The 13290-nt window shown below is 29.9% G+C and overlaps 1 protein-coding gene across 1 annotated transcript in view; it reads right to left on the bottom strand.

Moving 5' to 3' along the window:
* Positions 1–6642: 6642 nt before the first annotated feature.
* Positions 6643–13290, bottom strand: part of LOC107740071 (origin recognition complex subunit 2-like) — an 11738-nt gene continuing 5090 nt past the window's right edge. Inside the window, exons 7-12 of the mRNA XM_016552351.1 lie at positions 11861–12036; positions 10298–10396; positions 10113–10222; positions 9862–9998; positions 6845–7107; positions 6643–6767 (exon numbers count right to left, since the gene is read on the bottom strand). Coding sequence (XP_016407837.1) covers positions 6684–6767; positions 6845–7107; positions 9862–9998; positions 10113–10222; positions 10298–10396; positions 11861–12036 — 869 coding nt within the window. The 3' untranslated portion in view covers positions 6643–6683. The remainder of the gene's footprint in view (positions 6768–6844; positions 7108–9861; positions 9999–10112; positions 10223–10297; positions 10397–11860; positions 12037–13290) is intronic.

Raw genomic sequence — 13290 nt, 5'->3', positions numbered from 1 at the left:
CTTCTGATGAGAGTCAGGCTTATCATGGAAGCTTATGTACACCACAGCATTAAAATTATAAGATATTTCAGACTTTATCCTCTTAATTCTGACTTTCTTTTGTTCTCATAATTGTAATATATAAACTGAATTGAAAGGGGGGAAATCTGAATTGTGAGAGAGAATCATAATTACTTTTATTAGTTTAATTCCATGACAGAAATAAGCTTCCAAAGCTATAATGGAATTGTGAGGGGAAAAAAAGTCAAATTTCTCAATTGAGAAAAAGTGTCCAAATTGAGAGATTGAGTTGCAATTAACTTTTTTTTTTTTCTTCAATGGCGAAAACAAACATCCATAGTTATAAACTCACAACCTGTTTATATCTCATAGTTCAGGCTATGAGATATAAAACCCCCAAAATTGTGAGTAAAAAAAGTCTGAATTGTGAGATAAGTTGCAAATCTTTCTTTGGTAACATTTTACAACACGGTTCATTAGTTAACTACTTTCGTTAACATGAACTAAGAATGAACAATACTTCTGCAGCATTTATTAAACTTAATGTTAATTTCAACATTTCAACACTAATGCATTATTAAAATCAAAAGTTGTGCTTGTTAACATTAACAATGAACGACTAAATTTTCATTAACTAACATTAATAAATACTGTAATAAATGTATTGTTCATGTTAGTTAATACATGAACTAATGGAACCTTATTGTAAAGTGTAACCCTTTTTTTATTCCGTGGCAGAAACAAACTTCAATAGTTATTATAAACAATAACAACTGCGAGTCAACATCAGCAATTCTGTTAATATCTCACAACTCTGAAAATAGCAAGAAAAAAGGCTATGAGATATAAAACCCCCAAAATTGTGAGTAAAAAAAGTCTGAATTGTGAGATAAGTTGCAAATCTTTCTTTGGTAACATTTTACAACACGGTTCATTAGTTAACTACTTTCGTTAACATGAACTAAGAATGAACAATACTTCTGCAGCATTTATTAAACTTAATGTTAATTTCAACATTTCAACACTAATGCATTATTAAAATCAAAAGTTGTGCTTGTTAACATTAACAATGAACGACTAAATTTTCATTAACTAACATTAATAAATACTGTAATAAATGTATTGTTCATGTTAGTTAATACATGAACTAATGGAACCTTATTGTAAAGTGTAACCCTTTTTTTATTCCGTGGCAGAAACAAACTTCAATAGTTATTATAAACAATAACACAATTGCGAGTCAACATCAGCAATTCTGTTAATATCTCGCAACTCTGAAAATAGCAAGAAAAAAGTCTGATATTTGAGATATAAACTCAGAATTGCGAGGAAAAACTCCATTTTTGAGATAAAAAGTCGCAATTAACTTTGATTTTTTTTAATTCCGTGGTATAAACGAGCTTAGATATCTTACACTGATCTAATGCCGACATCATTAAACACCAAAATTCTGGTAACACGTCATTATAGGAACCAGTTCTCACTCTTAACTAGTTGCTCATTAACATGCATATTACTAACATATTGGCTGTTTATTAGTACATACAAAGCATTTATTCTGCACCCCTAATCCTACCCAATAACCACATCACTAACTATTAACAGAGCTGGGTAGTAACGGATTACATGTAATGTGGATTACGTAATCAGATTCCAAAAATTAAGTACTTGTAATTAGATTAAATTACATTTTAAAATACTCATAATCAGACTACAGTTACTTTATGGATTACATATTCACATATTAGCAATAAATTATTCATAATTGATCAATTCTCCCTAATTCATCTTTTAAATGTTCCTTTCTGAGATATCCTACCGCTTATATACACTCAGAAAGTCTTCAGTTTTGTGACAAAAATCATTTCAACATCGCATTAACTACCGATGAACATTAATTTTTATCCGAATTATCACTCAGTGGGTTATTTAACCATCTATTTCTATGTCTTTCGAAGGCTTTTGTCTTTCAAACACATTAAAATGCACAAATTCACAAACTTTTGTGTCATCTGATCCGCTTTCACCGAATATATTTACTTGTAAAATAAGTATTTTAATAATAAAGTATCACATTTGCATGTTCGCGGTTCTCTGACGTTGGTTAATGGTCACATGACATGCAGGTAAACAAATAAAAGTGCTTTTTTTTTAGTATGTTTTATTTTTATTGATCTTAAAATGATTTTAATTTTGCATTTTTAATTAGTTTGGGAAACCTTGATGTAACGTAATGTTTAATGCACCTTATGTTGTTAATTTCAACAAATGTAATATATTTTCTTATTTTTTGTATTTTTATATCAATATGGTACAAGATTATACTATTTATATCAATGTGATAAACGAGGTAGGTCAAAAGTAATCTGAAAGTAATCCGATTACATTACCTGAACCGTGTAAAGTAACGGATCGCGTTACTAACTACATTTTTTTTCACGTAATTTGGAATCAATAACGGACTACAATTTGCTTATTAATAAGCAGCACATTAGGAGTTTATTGAGGGAAAATATGTAGTCAACAGTAAGTTTAACAGAATCACTCCCCAAACTAAATTATTTGAAGCGACTAAAGCATCAAATTCATTCATTAAAACAGTTTAAAGCGCAATTCAGTCACGAATCTCCCGACAGCCCGTTTAAATTCTGACTTTCTTTTGTTCTCATAATTGTAATATATAAACTGAATTGAAAGGGGGGAAATCTGAATTGTGAGAGAGAATCATAATTACTTTTATTAGTTTAATTCCATGACAGAAATAAGCTTCCAAAGCTATAATGGAATTGTGAGGGGAAAAAAAGTCAAATTTCTCAATTGAGAAAAAGTGTCCAAATTGAGAGATTGAGTTGCAATTAACTTTTTTTTTTTTCTTCAATGGCGAAAACAAACATCCATAGTTATAAACTCACAACCTGTTTATATCTCATAGTTCAGGCTATGAGAAACCAAGGTCCTTATTGTAAAGTGTAACCCTTTTTTTATTCCGTGGCAGAAACAAACTTCAATAGTTATTATAAACAATAACACAATTGCGAGTCAACATCAGCAATTCTGTTAATATCTCGCAACTCTGAAAATAGCAAGAAAAAAGTCTGATATTTGAGATATAAACTCAGAATTGCGAGGAAAAACTCCATTTTTGAGATAAAAAGTCGCAATTAACTTTGATTTTTTTTAATTCCGTGGTATAAACGAGCTTAGATATCTTACACTGATCTAATGCCGACATCATTAAACACCAAAATTCTGGTAACACGTCATTATAGGAACCAGTTCTCACTCTTAACTAGTTGCTCATTAACATGCATATTACTAACATATTGGCTGTTTATTAGTACATACAAAGCATTTATTCTGCACCCCTAATCCTACCCAATAACCACATCACTAACTATTAACAGAGCTGGGTAGTAACGGATTACATGTAATGTATTATTATGTGTCAAATAAATCATTTATAATTAATCTAATTATAATTAATAACCAAAATAATTGTAGGCTTGTTTTCTCTCATGCCTCAGTAAAAGCACGATTACAAATAATAATAAAAATAATAATAATTTAACTTAATTGTATGCATGCATAATTATATAATGGTGTTAAACTTATATATTGTAATATTTATATTTAAAAAATATTATTTTATAAAATAAAGACAATATTTTTAATATCATAATATAAAAAAAATTATTTATAATTAATAAAATATTTATATGTTGTCTCTATGAATTTATGTAGCTTCAGTAAAAATCATCATTAATAATAATAATAATAAATGTAAGTTTAAACTGTATGCATATATATATAATTAGTGGCATTACACTTAAATATTATATATTGTTATATTACTATTATGAGTAGTATTACTAGTATAGTATACTAATATTAGTATTTATATAATATAATAGTAATAACTAATATTATATTATAAAATATATATATATACTTATGTAACATATATAATATTACATTTATAATGTACAAATAAATATTTTAAATTGATAAAATAATTTGTTAATATTTTGTCTCAATGAATTTATGCTGCTCCAGCAAAATAGTTCACATTAAAAACAAAACAATAGAGTACGCACACCACACAATGCTTTGGTTAATCAGCAGAAAATATCTGTTTTTATTTGGTCAGGTTTAATCACTGAAGCACGTCTTTAAAAGTGTATATATTCATCTGTAAACATGATATCAGGGTAAAAATGGGCAGCATTTCGATCAGAGGAGACGCACAATAATTCAGTCCAAACAACAGACAAATAATCACAGAGAGAAAGACTCTTAAACACAAACACCACAGCCGTTCAAACAACAGCCAAACAACATTTGCACAAAAGATTGTGTCCACAACACAGAAAATCAACCTCAAGATCTTTCAGAAACACATTTCATCTTTCAACGTGCACAGCCATCGAAATATGAAGATTGACGTATGTGACCCTGCAGCACAAAACCAGTCTTAAGTGTCAATTTTTTAAAATAACTAATCTTTCCATTGATGTATGGTTTGTTAGGATAGGACAATATTTGAAAATCTGGAATCTGAGGGTGCAAAAAAATCTAAATATTGAGAAAATCATCTTTAAAGTTGTCCAAATGAAGTTCTTAGCAATGCATATTACTAAACAAAAATTAAGTTTTGATAAATTTACAAAATATCTTCATGGAACATGATCTTTACTTAATATCCTAATGATTTTTGGCATAAAAGATAAATCAATAATTTTGACCCATACAATGTATTGTTGGCTATTGCTACAAATATACCCCAGCGACTTAAGACTGCTTTTGTGCTGCAGGGTCACATGTAACAGTATAACATATATAAAATATATTTATAAAATATAACATTTTGTAATATATATCAGTGCTATTTTCATATAATCAACTATTTGATACTATTTTAATTTTAATATTTGTTTTTTAATGTTTTGTTTTCACTATAATTTCCCAGTTTGAGTAATTTTGTAGTGTTTTTATCAGTTTTATTAATATATATCCATATATTTTCTATAAATTTTTGAGTTTATTTAGTTTGTTATTTTAGTACTTAAAAGTTAAAGTAAACAAAAATGAGAAATGTTGCCTTTGCAACTAGCTGAAATAAAATAAAATATACAAAATGTAAACTTTTATTTTTATTTTATTTTATTTCAGTTAACATTTATTGTGTGTGTGTGTGTGAGTGTGAGTGTGTGTGTGTGTGTGTGAGTGCGTGCGAGTGTGTGTGTCAGTGTGTGTGTGTGTGTGTGAGAGTGTGTGTGTGTGAGTGTATATATTATATGTAATTGGAATAATTCTTCCACGAAGAACTGTTAGTTCATTCGTCTGTAACCGTTTTTAAAATAATGGATATAACCACAGGTGTCAGTTTATCAGCATTTAACGTTATATTCTGAACTTTTAATGTGACGTCATGCAATACCTTATGAGTAGCTTACAGATATGAATATTTATGAGTTTGTTCTGTCAGTGGTTACAGAGGAGGAGCTCACACAAGCACTGAAGGAAGGGGAGGAGCTTGTTCCCCTCCAGGCCCCGCCCCCACCAGCTCAACCAATGGCCTCACAGAAGCCGACTCGGAGGCGGATCCTCTGAACTACAGCATGGAGGAAACCAAGTAAGATCTGGCCTTAGTTTCCGCTGCGTTTGACCTGTGGATCTGAACTGAACTTGTGTTGAAATAGTATATATGAGAATGTATTTTTCTATGGAAATAAACTCAAGATGTGCAAGAATATTTATTGTATTTCCATTGTGATGCTACAAAACTTGACAGAATACTGTACACGATTGAACTGCAGAAACAGGAATTAAAGGAACAGTTCACCCAAAAATGACAATGTGCTGAAAGATCAGGATGAGTTTGTTTCTTCATCAGGTTTGTAGAAATGTAGCATTGCATCAGTGTCTCACTGCAAGTGAATGGGTGCCGTCAGAATGAGAGTCCAAACAGCTGATAAAAACATCACAATAATCCACAAGTAATCCACAGCACTCCAGTCCATCAGTTAACATCTGGAGAAGACAAAAGCTGAAACTAATCCAGCATTAAGACGTTTTTAACTAAAATACATAGAGTCCATAATCCATAATAACTCTTCCTCCAGTGAAAAAGTGTTCTGGTGTGAATCAGGAGAGAAATCTGCACAGATCAAGCAGTGTTTAAACAGCTCTAAACTAATATGTGGCTGGATTTTGATGTGAGAGACAACAGCAGATGCACTTTTTCACTGCAGGAAGTGTTATTATGGATTATGGACTTTATGTGTTTTAATTAAAAAGGTCTTAATGCTGGATTTGTTTCAGCTTTTGTCTTCTCCAGATGTTAACTGATGGACTGGAGTGCTGTGGATTACTTGTGGATTATTGTGATGTTTTTATCAGCTGTTTGGACTCTCATTCTGACGGCACTCATTCACTTGCAGTGAGACACTGATGCAATGCTACATTTCTACAAATCTGACGAAGAAACAAACTCAGATGAACTGAGGGTGCAGAGCTTATTGCTTTAAGTGCCGTTTAACCCTGCAACCACACAAAGTGTCTCTCTTTCCGTCAAACCTGCCATGTTTCTCTTGAACATGAACCACAAAATCAAATCATTGATGATACAATGTTGGCAGGTTATTTATCAGAAAGATCCAGTGCTATTCAGCTAAACACCGGTTTTACTCCACCTCGTTTTTCTCCAGGAAGTCTGTCAGAGTGCCGTTATCCACCGGGATCAGCAGATATTCCACTCCGTCAGCGCCCTGGAACACAAATAACGCTGGTAAACAATGGCTTCAGTTATTCTGCACGTGTGAAGTGAGTTCAGGCGAGTTCTGACCTTCTTGGTGCGGATGAGTTTATGGTCTCTGAACTCGGTGAGCTGCGTGCGCAGCGTGATGTCACTGTTCACCAGGAACGACTCGCGACAGCGCTGGTAGAAATCCTGGAAAGACAATCCTGAACAAACAACAACAACCCATTGTAATATTAGCAGGAGCTTCCTTGTTAATGCACTGAGTGTCAGCGGCGGATGTTTAACCGGTGTACGCAGGATTGTCCTTGTTCTCCAGCTGAAACTCTGCCAGTAATCTGAAGATTCCCCTGAAAATCACACACACACGAGACACAAACACTGATAAAAGTGTCTGGCAAATGTATTTGTATAACACTTAGTAATATAGAAAATAAAAATAAACATCAATAGATAAATACAAATATAAATATCAATGAATAAAAAATACAAACAAATAAATACAAAAATATAAATAGATAACTAAACAAAAGTTATCAATAAATAAATATATAAATATGAATAAAGAAGTATATACATATATAATATACATTAACCTAAATAAAATAAATAGATGAATAAATTCAGGACCTGATCGATTACAGGAGGATTCAGACGACATCAGTCGGATCACAGCTGTTATCAAGGATTTAAAGCGGCAGACAACAAAACTGCTTAGAATAAACCGAACGCTATCATCTGCTGCTGAGGACGCTTATATAGTTATCGTTACAGTTACAGTTATCGTGATATTTATCGCTATAGTTATCGTTACAGTTACAGTTATCGTGATATTTATCGCTATAGTTATCGTTACAGTTACAGTTATCGTGATATTTATCGCTATAGTTATCGTTACAGTTACAGTTATCGTGATATTTATCGCTATAGTTATTGTTATGGTTTTTAGTTATCGTTATAGTTACAGTTATCGTGATATTTATCGTTATGTTTTTAGTTATCGTTATAGTTACAGTTATCGTGATATTTATTGCTATAGTTATCGTTATGGTTTTTAGTTATCGTTAGTTACAGTTATCGTGATATTTATCGCTATAGTTATCGTTACAGTTACAGTTATCGTGATATTTATCGCTATAGTTATTGTTATGGTTTTTAGTTATCGTTATAGTTACAGTTATCGTGATATTTATCGTTATGGTTTTTAGTTATCGTTATAGTTACAGTTATCGTGATATTTATTGCTATAGTTATCGTTATGGTTTTTAGTTATCGTTACAGTTACAGTTATCGCAATATTTATCGCTATAGTTATCGTTACAGTTACAGTTATCGTGATATTTATCGCTATAGTTATCGTTACAGTTACAGTTATCGTGATATTTATCGCTATAGTTATCGTTACAGTTACAGTTATCGTGATATTTATTGCTATAGTTATCGTTATGGTTTTTAGTTATCGTTACAGTTACAGTTATCGCAATATTTATCGCTATAGTTATCGTTACAAGTTACAGTTATCGTGATATTTATCGCTATAGTTATTGTTATGGTTTTTAGTTATCGTTATAGTTACAGTTATCGTGATATTTATCGTTATGGTTTTTAGTTATCTTTATAGTTACAGTTATCGTGATATTTATTGCTATAGTTATCGTTATGGTTTTTAGTTATCGTTACAGTTACAGTTATCGCAATATTTATCGCTATAGTTATCGTTACAGTTACAGTTATCGTGATATTTATCGCTATAGTTATCGTACAAGTTACAGTTATCGTGATATTTATCGCTATAGTTATTGTTATGGTTTTTAGTTATCGTTATAGTTACAGTTATCGTGATATTTATCGCTATAGTTATTATAGTTATCATTATAGTTTTTAGTTATCATTATAGTTACAGTTATTGTTATATTTATCGTTAGTTATTATAGTTATCATTATAGTTGTTAGTTATCGTTATAGTTAGTTATTATGATGATATTTATCGTTATAGTTATTATAGTTAGTTATAGTTTTAAATTATCATTATAGTTATTGTTATATTTATCGTTAGTTATCGTTATAGTTAGTTATTATATTTATCGTTATAGTTATTATAGTTATCGTTATAGTTTTTAATTATAGTTATTGTTATATTTATCGTTAGTTATTATAGTTATCATTATAGTTGTTAGTTATCGTTATAGTTAGTTATTATATTTATCGTTATAGTTATAGGTGTTAGTTATCATTATAGTTACAGTTATCATGATATTTATCGTTATAATTATTATTTATCGTTATAATCGGTATAGTTATTGTTATAGGTGTTAGTTATCATTATAGTTACAGTTATCATATTTACTGTTATAGTTATCATTATAACTATTGTTACAGTTATCAGTTATTATTGTAGTTAATGTTACACTTGTTATGTTATTCACTATAGTTATGATATTATATATATATCTATATATATATATATATATATATATATATCATTATAGTTATTAGCACATTTATCATTATTACATTTATTGTTAGTTATCACTGATTACATTTATCGATATTGTTATTGCTATCATTATCATTATATTTATTGTTATAGTTATCTTTAGTTATTAATTATTAGTACAGTTACTATTATCTTTATCATTTATCATTATTAGTACAGTTACCATTATATTTTTGTTACTGTTAGCATTACAGTTTTGTTATTGTTAACGTTATTATTATTATATTTAGAATTATTGTTATATTTATCATAATAGTCATCTTTATATATATTTTTATAGCTATTGTTACTATTACACTTACCATTAATCATATTTTTAGTTACCACTACAGTTCTCATTACATTTGTCTTTATAAATGTTGTTACAGTTATTTATTGTTAAGTTATTGTTATATATTAGTTATTGTTCTTGGTATGAACAGGACTTTAGACAGTGAACAAACTGAAACATTCACACTGAGTTTGTTATATTAGTCGATATCACAGTCATGTTGACTGCTGTTATGTCACATGACACTTTTACTGTATGAAGAACATTGTGCAAAACATTGTTGTTGCATAACATAATGTTTTATGTGTGGCTGAGAGAAACACAGAAGCAGCGAACGAACCGATTTGAGGGTCATACTGGGGAAGAAGCCGTTGACCACCACATGATCGTAGTCAGACAGCATGGATGTGCGGAACTTCTCCAGCAAGAGCTTCTTGGAGCCCAAACCGTAGATCAAGATGTTAAAGCCCATGCTGAAATATTCATGAACAGAGAAACACAAGATGAATATGTGCATCTTCATCATCCTCACACTCACACACACACACACACACACACACACACTCTCTCTCACACACACACTCAACTGCAGCTGCAGCTTCCACTGGTTGAAGTTCTTCTCGTGTTTTGCGTTGAGCTGTTTAATTTCCTCTGCGAAGCACGGCGGGTTTTTACCCAAGAGGCTGAGCAGAGTTTCCTATAAAACACAATCAAACACCTCCGTTAGATCTCACATAGATCCCACAATCACAGACAGATGAAGATCACTGACCCGGTCCAGTTTGGGCGTCTGGAGTTTCTGGAGGGTCCGATCGGACGTGAGAACCTTAGAGCTGATGTGAGCTTCAAAATACTCCTCCACCAGATCAGACTGCAGGAGAACAACCACACAACAAGAGAAACTTTCAGAGCTAGACTTGATATTTCTGAAGTTAAAAACAATGGAAATGCAAAACTTGCTGCAGTGATTCTGTGCTGAAAAAAAAGTTGTCGCTAGTAACTTTTAAAAATAATTACAAAGAAATTGCAAGTAACACTGAATGAAATATGAAATTATAAAGTTAGAAACTTCAATAATTTTTGTTTTATTTACAACTTGTAGGTTGTTTTACCTTTATGTTTATCATTATGGTTGCCTTTATCAGTTATTGTTAAATTTGTTATTATAGCTACGTTTATCATAATTATCGTTAAAATTGTCATTATGGCTACGTTTATCATAGTTATCGTTAAATTTGTCATTATAGCTACGTTTGTCATAGTTAACGTTAAATTTGTCATTTTAGTTACATTTTTTCAGTTATCGTTAAAATTGTCATTATAGTTACGTTTATCATAGTTATCGTTAAATTTGTCATTATGGCTACGTTTATCATAGTTATCGTTAAATTTGTCATTATAGCTACGTTTGTCATAGTTAACGTTAAATTTGTCATTTTAGTTACATTTTTTCAGTTATCGTTAAAATTGTCATTATAGTTACATTTGTCATAGTTAACACTAAATATATCACTATAGTTACGTTTATCATAGTTATTGTTAAAATTGTCATTATAGTTATGATAGTTTTCGTTAAATTTGTCATTACAGCTACATTTATCATAGTTATCGTAAAAATTGTCATTAGTTATGTTTATCAGTTATCGTTGAATTTGTCATTATAGCTACGTTTATCATAATTATCGTTAAATTTGTCATTATAGCTACGCTTATGATAGTTATCGTTAAAATTGTCATTATAGTTACGTTTATCATAGTTATCGTTAAAATTGTCATTATAGTTACGTTTATCAGTTATCGTTAAATTTGTCATTATAGTTATGTTTATCAGTTATCTTTAAATTTGTCATTATATTTACGTTTATAATAGTTATCTTTAAATTTGTCATTATAGTTACATTTATCAGTTATCGTTAAAATTGTCATAGTTACATTTATCATAGTTATCATTAAATTTGTAATTATGGCTACGTTTATCAGTAATCGTTAAATTTGTCATTATAGCTACGTTTATAATAGTTATCGTTAAAATTGTCATTATAGTTATTGTTATTATTATAGTTATCATTTTATAAGTTTCATTTATCATTATTTTTACCATTACAGCTTTAGTTATAATTACATTTATCTTAATATTTATTGTAATCATTATAGTTACATTTATTATAATAGTTATTAGAGTTATCGTTATTATATTACTTACTTACTTACTGACTTACAGGTTGCTAAGGTGTTTTAAGCGTAACAAACACTAATTCACAATTAGTTAGTCACAAACTCATCTGGACCCTCATCCAGTCAGTCAGAAGGTCAAAGGTCAGGATGAGACTCTCACCTCTGCTGCTTTCTTGCCCTTCTTACTGGGTGTTTTATAGAGCGCAGCAGCGGACGTGTTTTTACTGGGTGTTTTGGTCTGGACGTCTCTCTTCCCCTCGTGTTCTTCAGCATCATCATCATCCTCAGAGTTTGAGGGGGAAAAATCGCTCTCGCTGTCTGAACGCAGGTTCGGAGCTGCATGACAATTACAACAACACATTAATAGATGAAACGGACACCTGTGAGAGCGGGAAATGCTGGTATTGTCACATTTTTTAATATTTCAGTACCGACTGATACCGACATCGGTACTTTTTACAACACTAATTAACTCTATTTAATTTCCAAATTCATATTCCTGGGAATTATTCACTACTGCATGTTTGTTATTCTAAAGATATATTCTGTTTAATATCCTCTTTCACTGTAGAAAAACCAAGAGCGCTGCCAAGATGGCGACGGCCGGCTCCGCCCACTTTTGAGCTTCAAAAACGTTCTTCGGAAATCTACGGGTGACGTCACGGACACTACGTCCATGTTTTCATACAGTCTATGAGTAAAACTTACTCATGAATGTCATTTAAGGTTGAGTTTAAACAGTTGTTTTAACCAATTATATACCGCTACTAATGCCCTGCATATTAGAAACATTACTATTTCTTAGAAAAATTTAACAGGTAGAGAAAATATGATTGTAAATAAATGGGCAAACTCCGTGAGTTTCTTTTGTTAAGAAATTAAATTGTTTAATTTTCTTTTGATTTTAATAAATACAATAATAGTTTTGTCATTAATATTAATAATTTATTATAATGTTATAATTATACAAATAATGATTTGTTAATAAGACTTTTATTCGCAAGCCTAAATGCATAATGTTTAGTTAATTTATGTGCATTTATATTATTAACTTTATTTGCCTATTATTTAGTTATTATTATTTTTTTTTTACATTTTGTTAGTATTTATTTATTTTTGGAAGAAGACCAGTTTAATTTTGTTTACTTTTTTATATCGTCATAGATCTAATATTTTTACATTAATATTAATACATTATTAATAACTTATTATAATTCTACAAATATAGATTTGTTAATTATAATTCTTTTATGCAACCCTAAATGTATGTATAGGTAATTTATGTGCATTTTTTTTTTTTTTTTTAATTAAAGTGAACTTTATTTGCCTATTCAGCTATTATTCTTTTAAATATTGTAAATATTTATTTATTTTTGGAAGAAGATAAATTAAATACGGTTTACTTTTTATACTGTATTTAATTAGAAATATTTAGAAGACATTTATTTGTAAATGCATAATGTTTATGCAATTTATATGCATTTATTATGGAATTTAAAGAGAATTTATTTGCCTATTTAATAATTATTCAGTTCATTTCTGTTAGTGTTTATTTATTTATTTTTGGAAGAAAGAGATATTGCATGGTAA

The sequence above is a fragment of the Sinocyclocheilus rhinocerous genome, unplaced genomic scaffold (genome assembly GCF_001515625.1).
Source record: "Sinocyclocheilus rhinocerous isolate Xijiao unplaced genomic scaffold, SAMN03320098_v1.1 scaffold1186, whole genome shotgun sequence".
Lineage (NCBI taxonomy): Eukaryota > Metazoa > Chordata > Actinopteri > Cypriniformes > Cyprinidae > Sinocyclocheilus > Sinocyclocheilus rhinocerous.
Note: the sequence above shows the minus strand (reverse complement) of the source record. Positions and strands in the feature narration are given on the sequence as shown.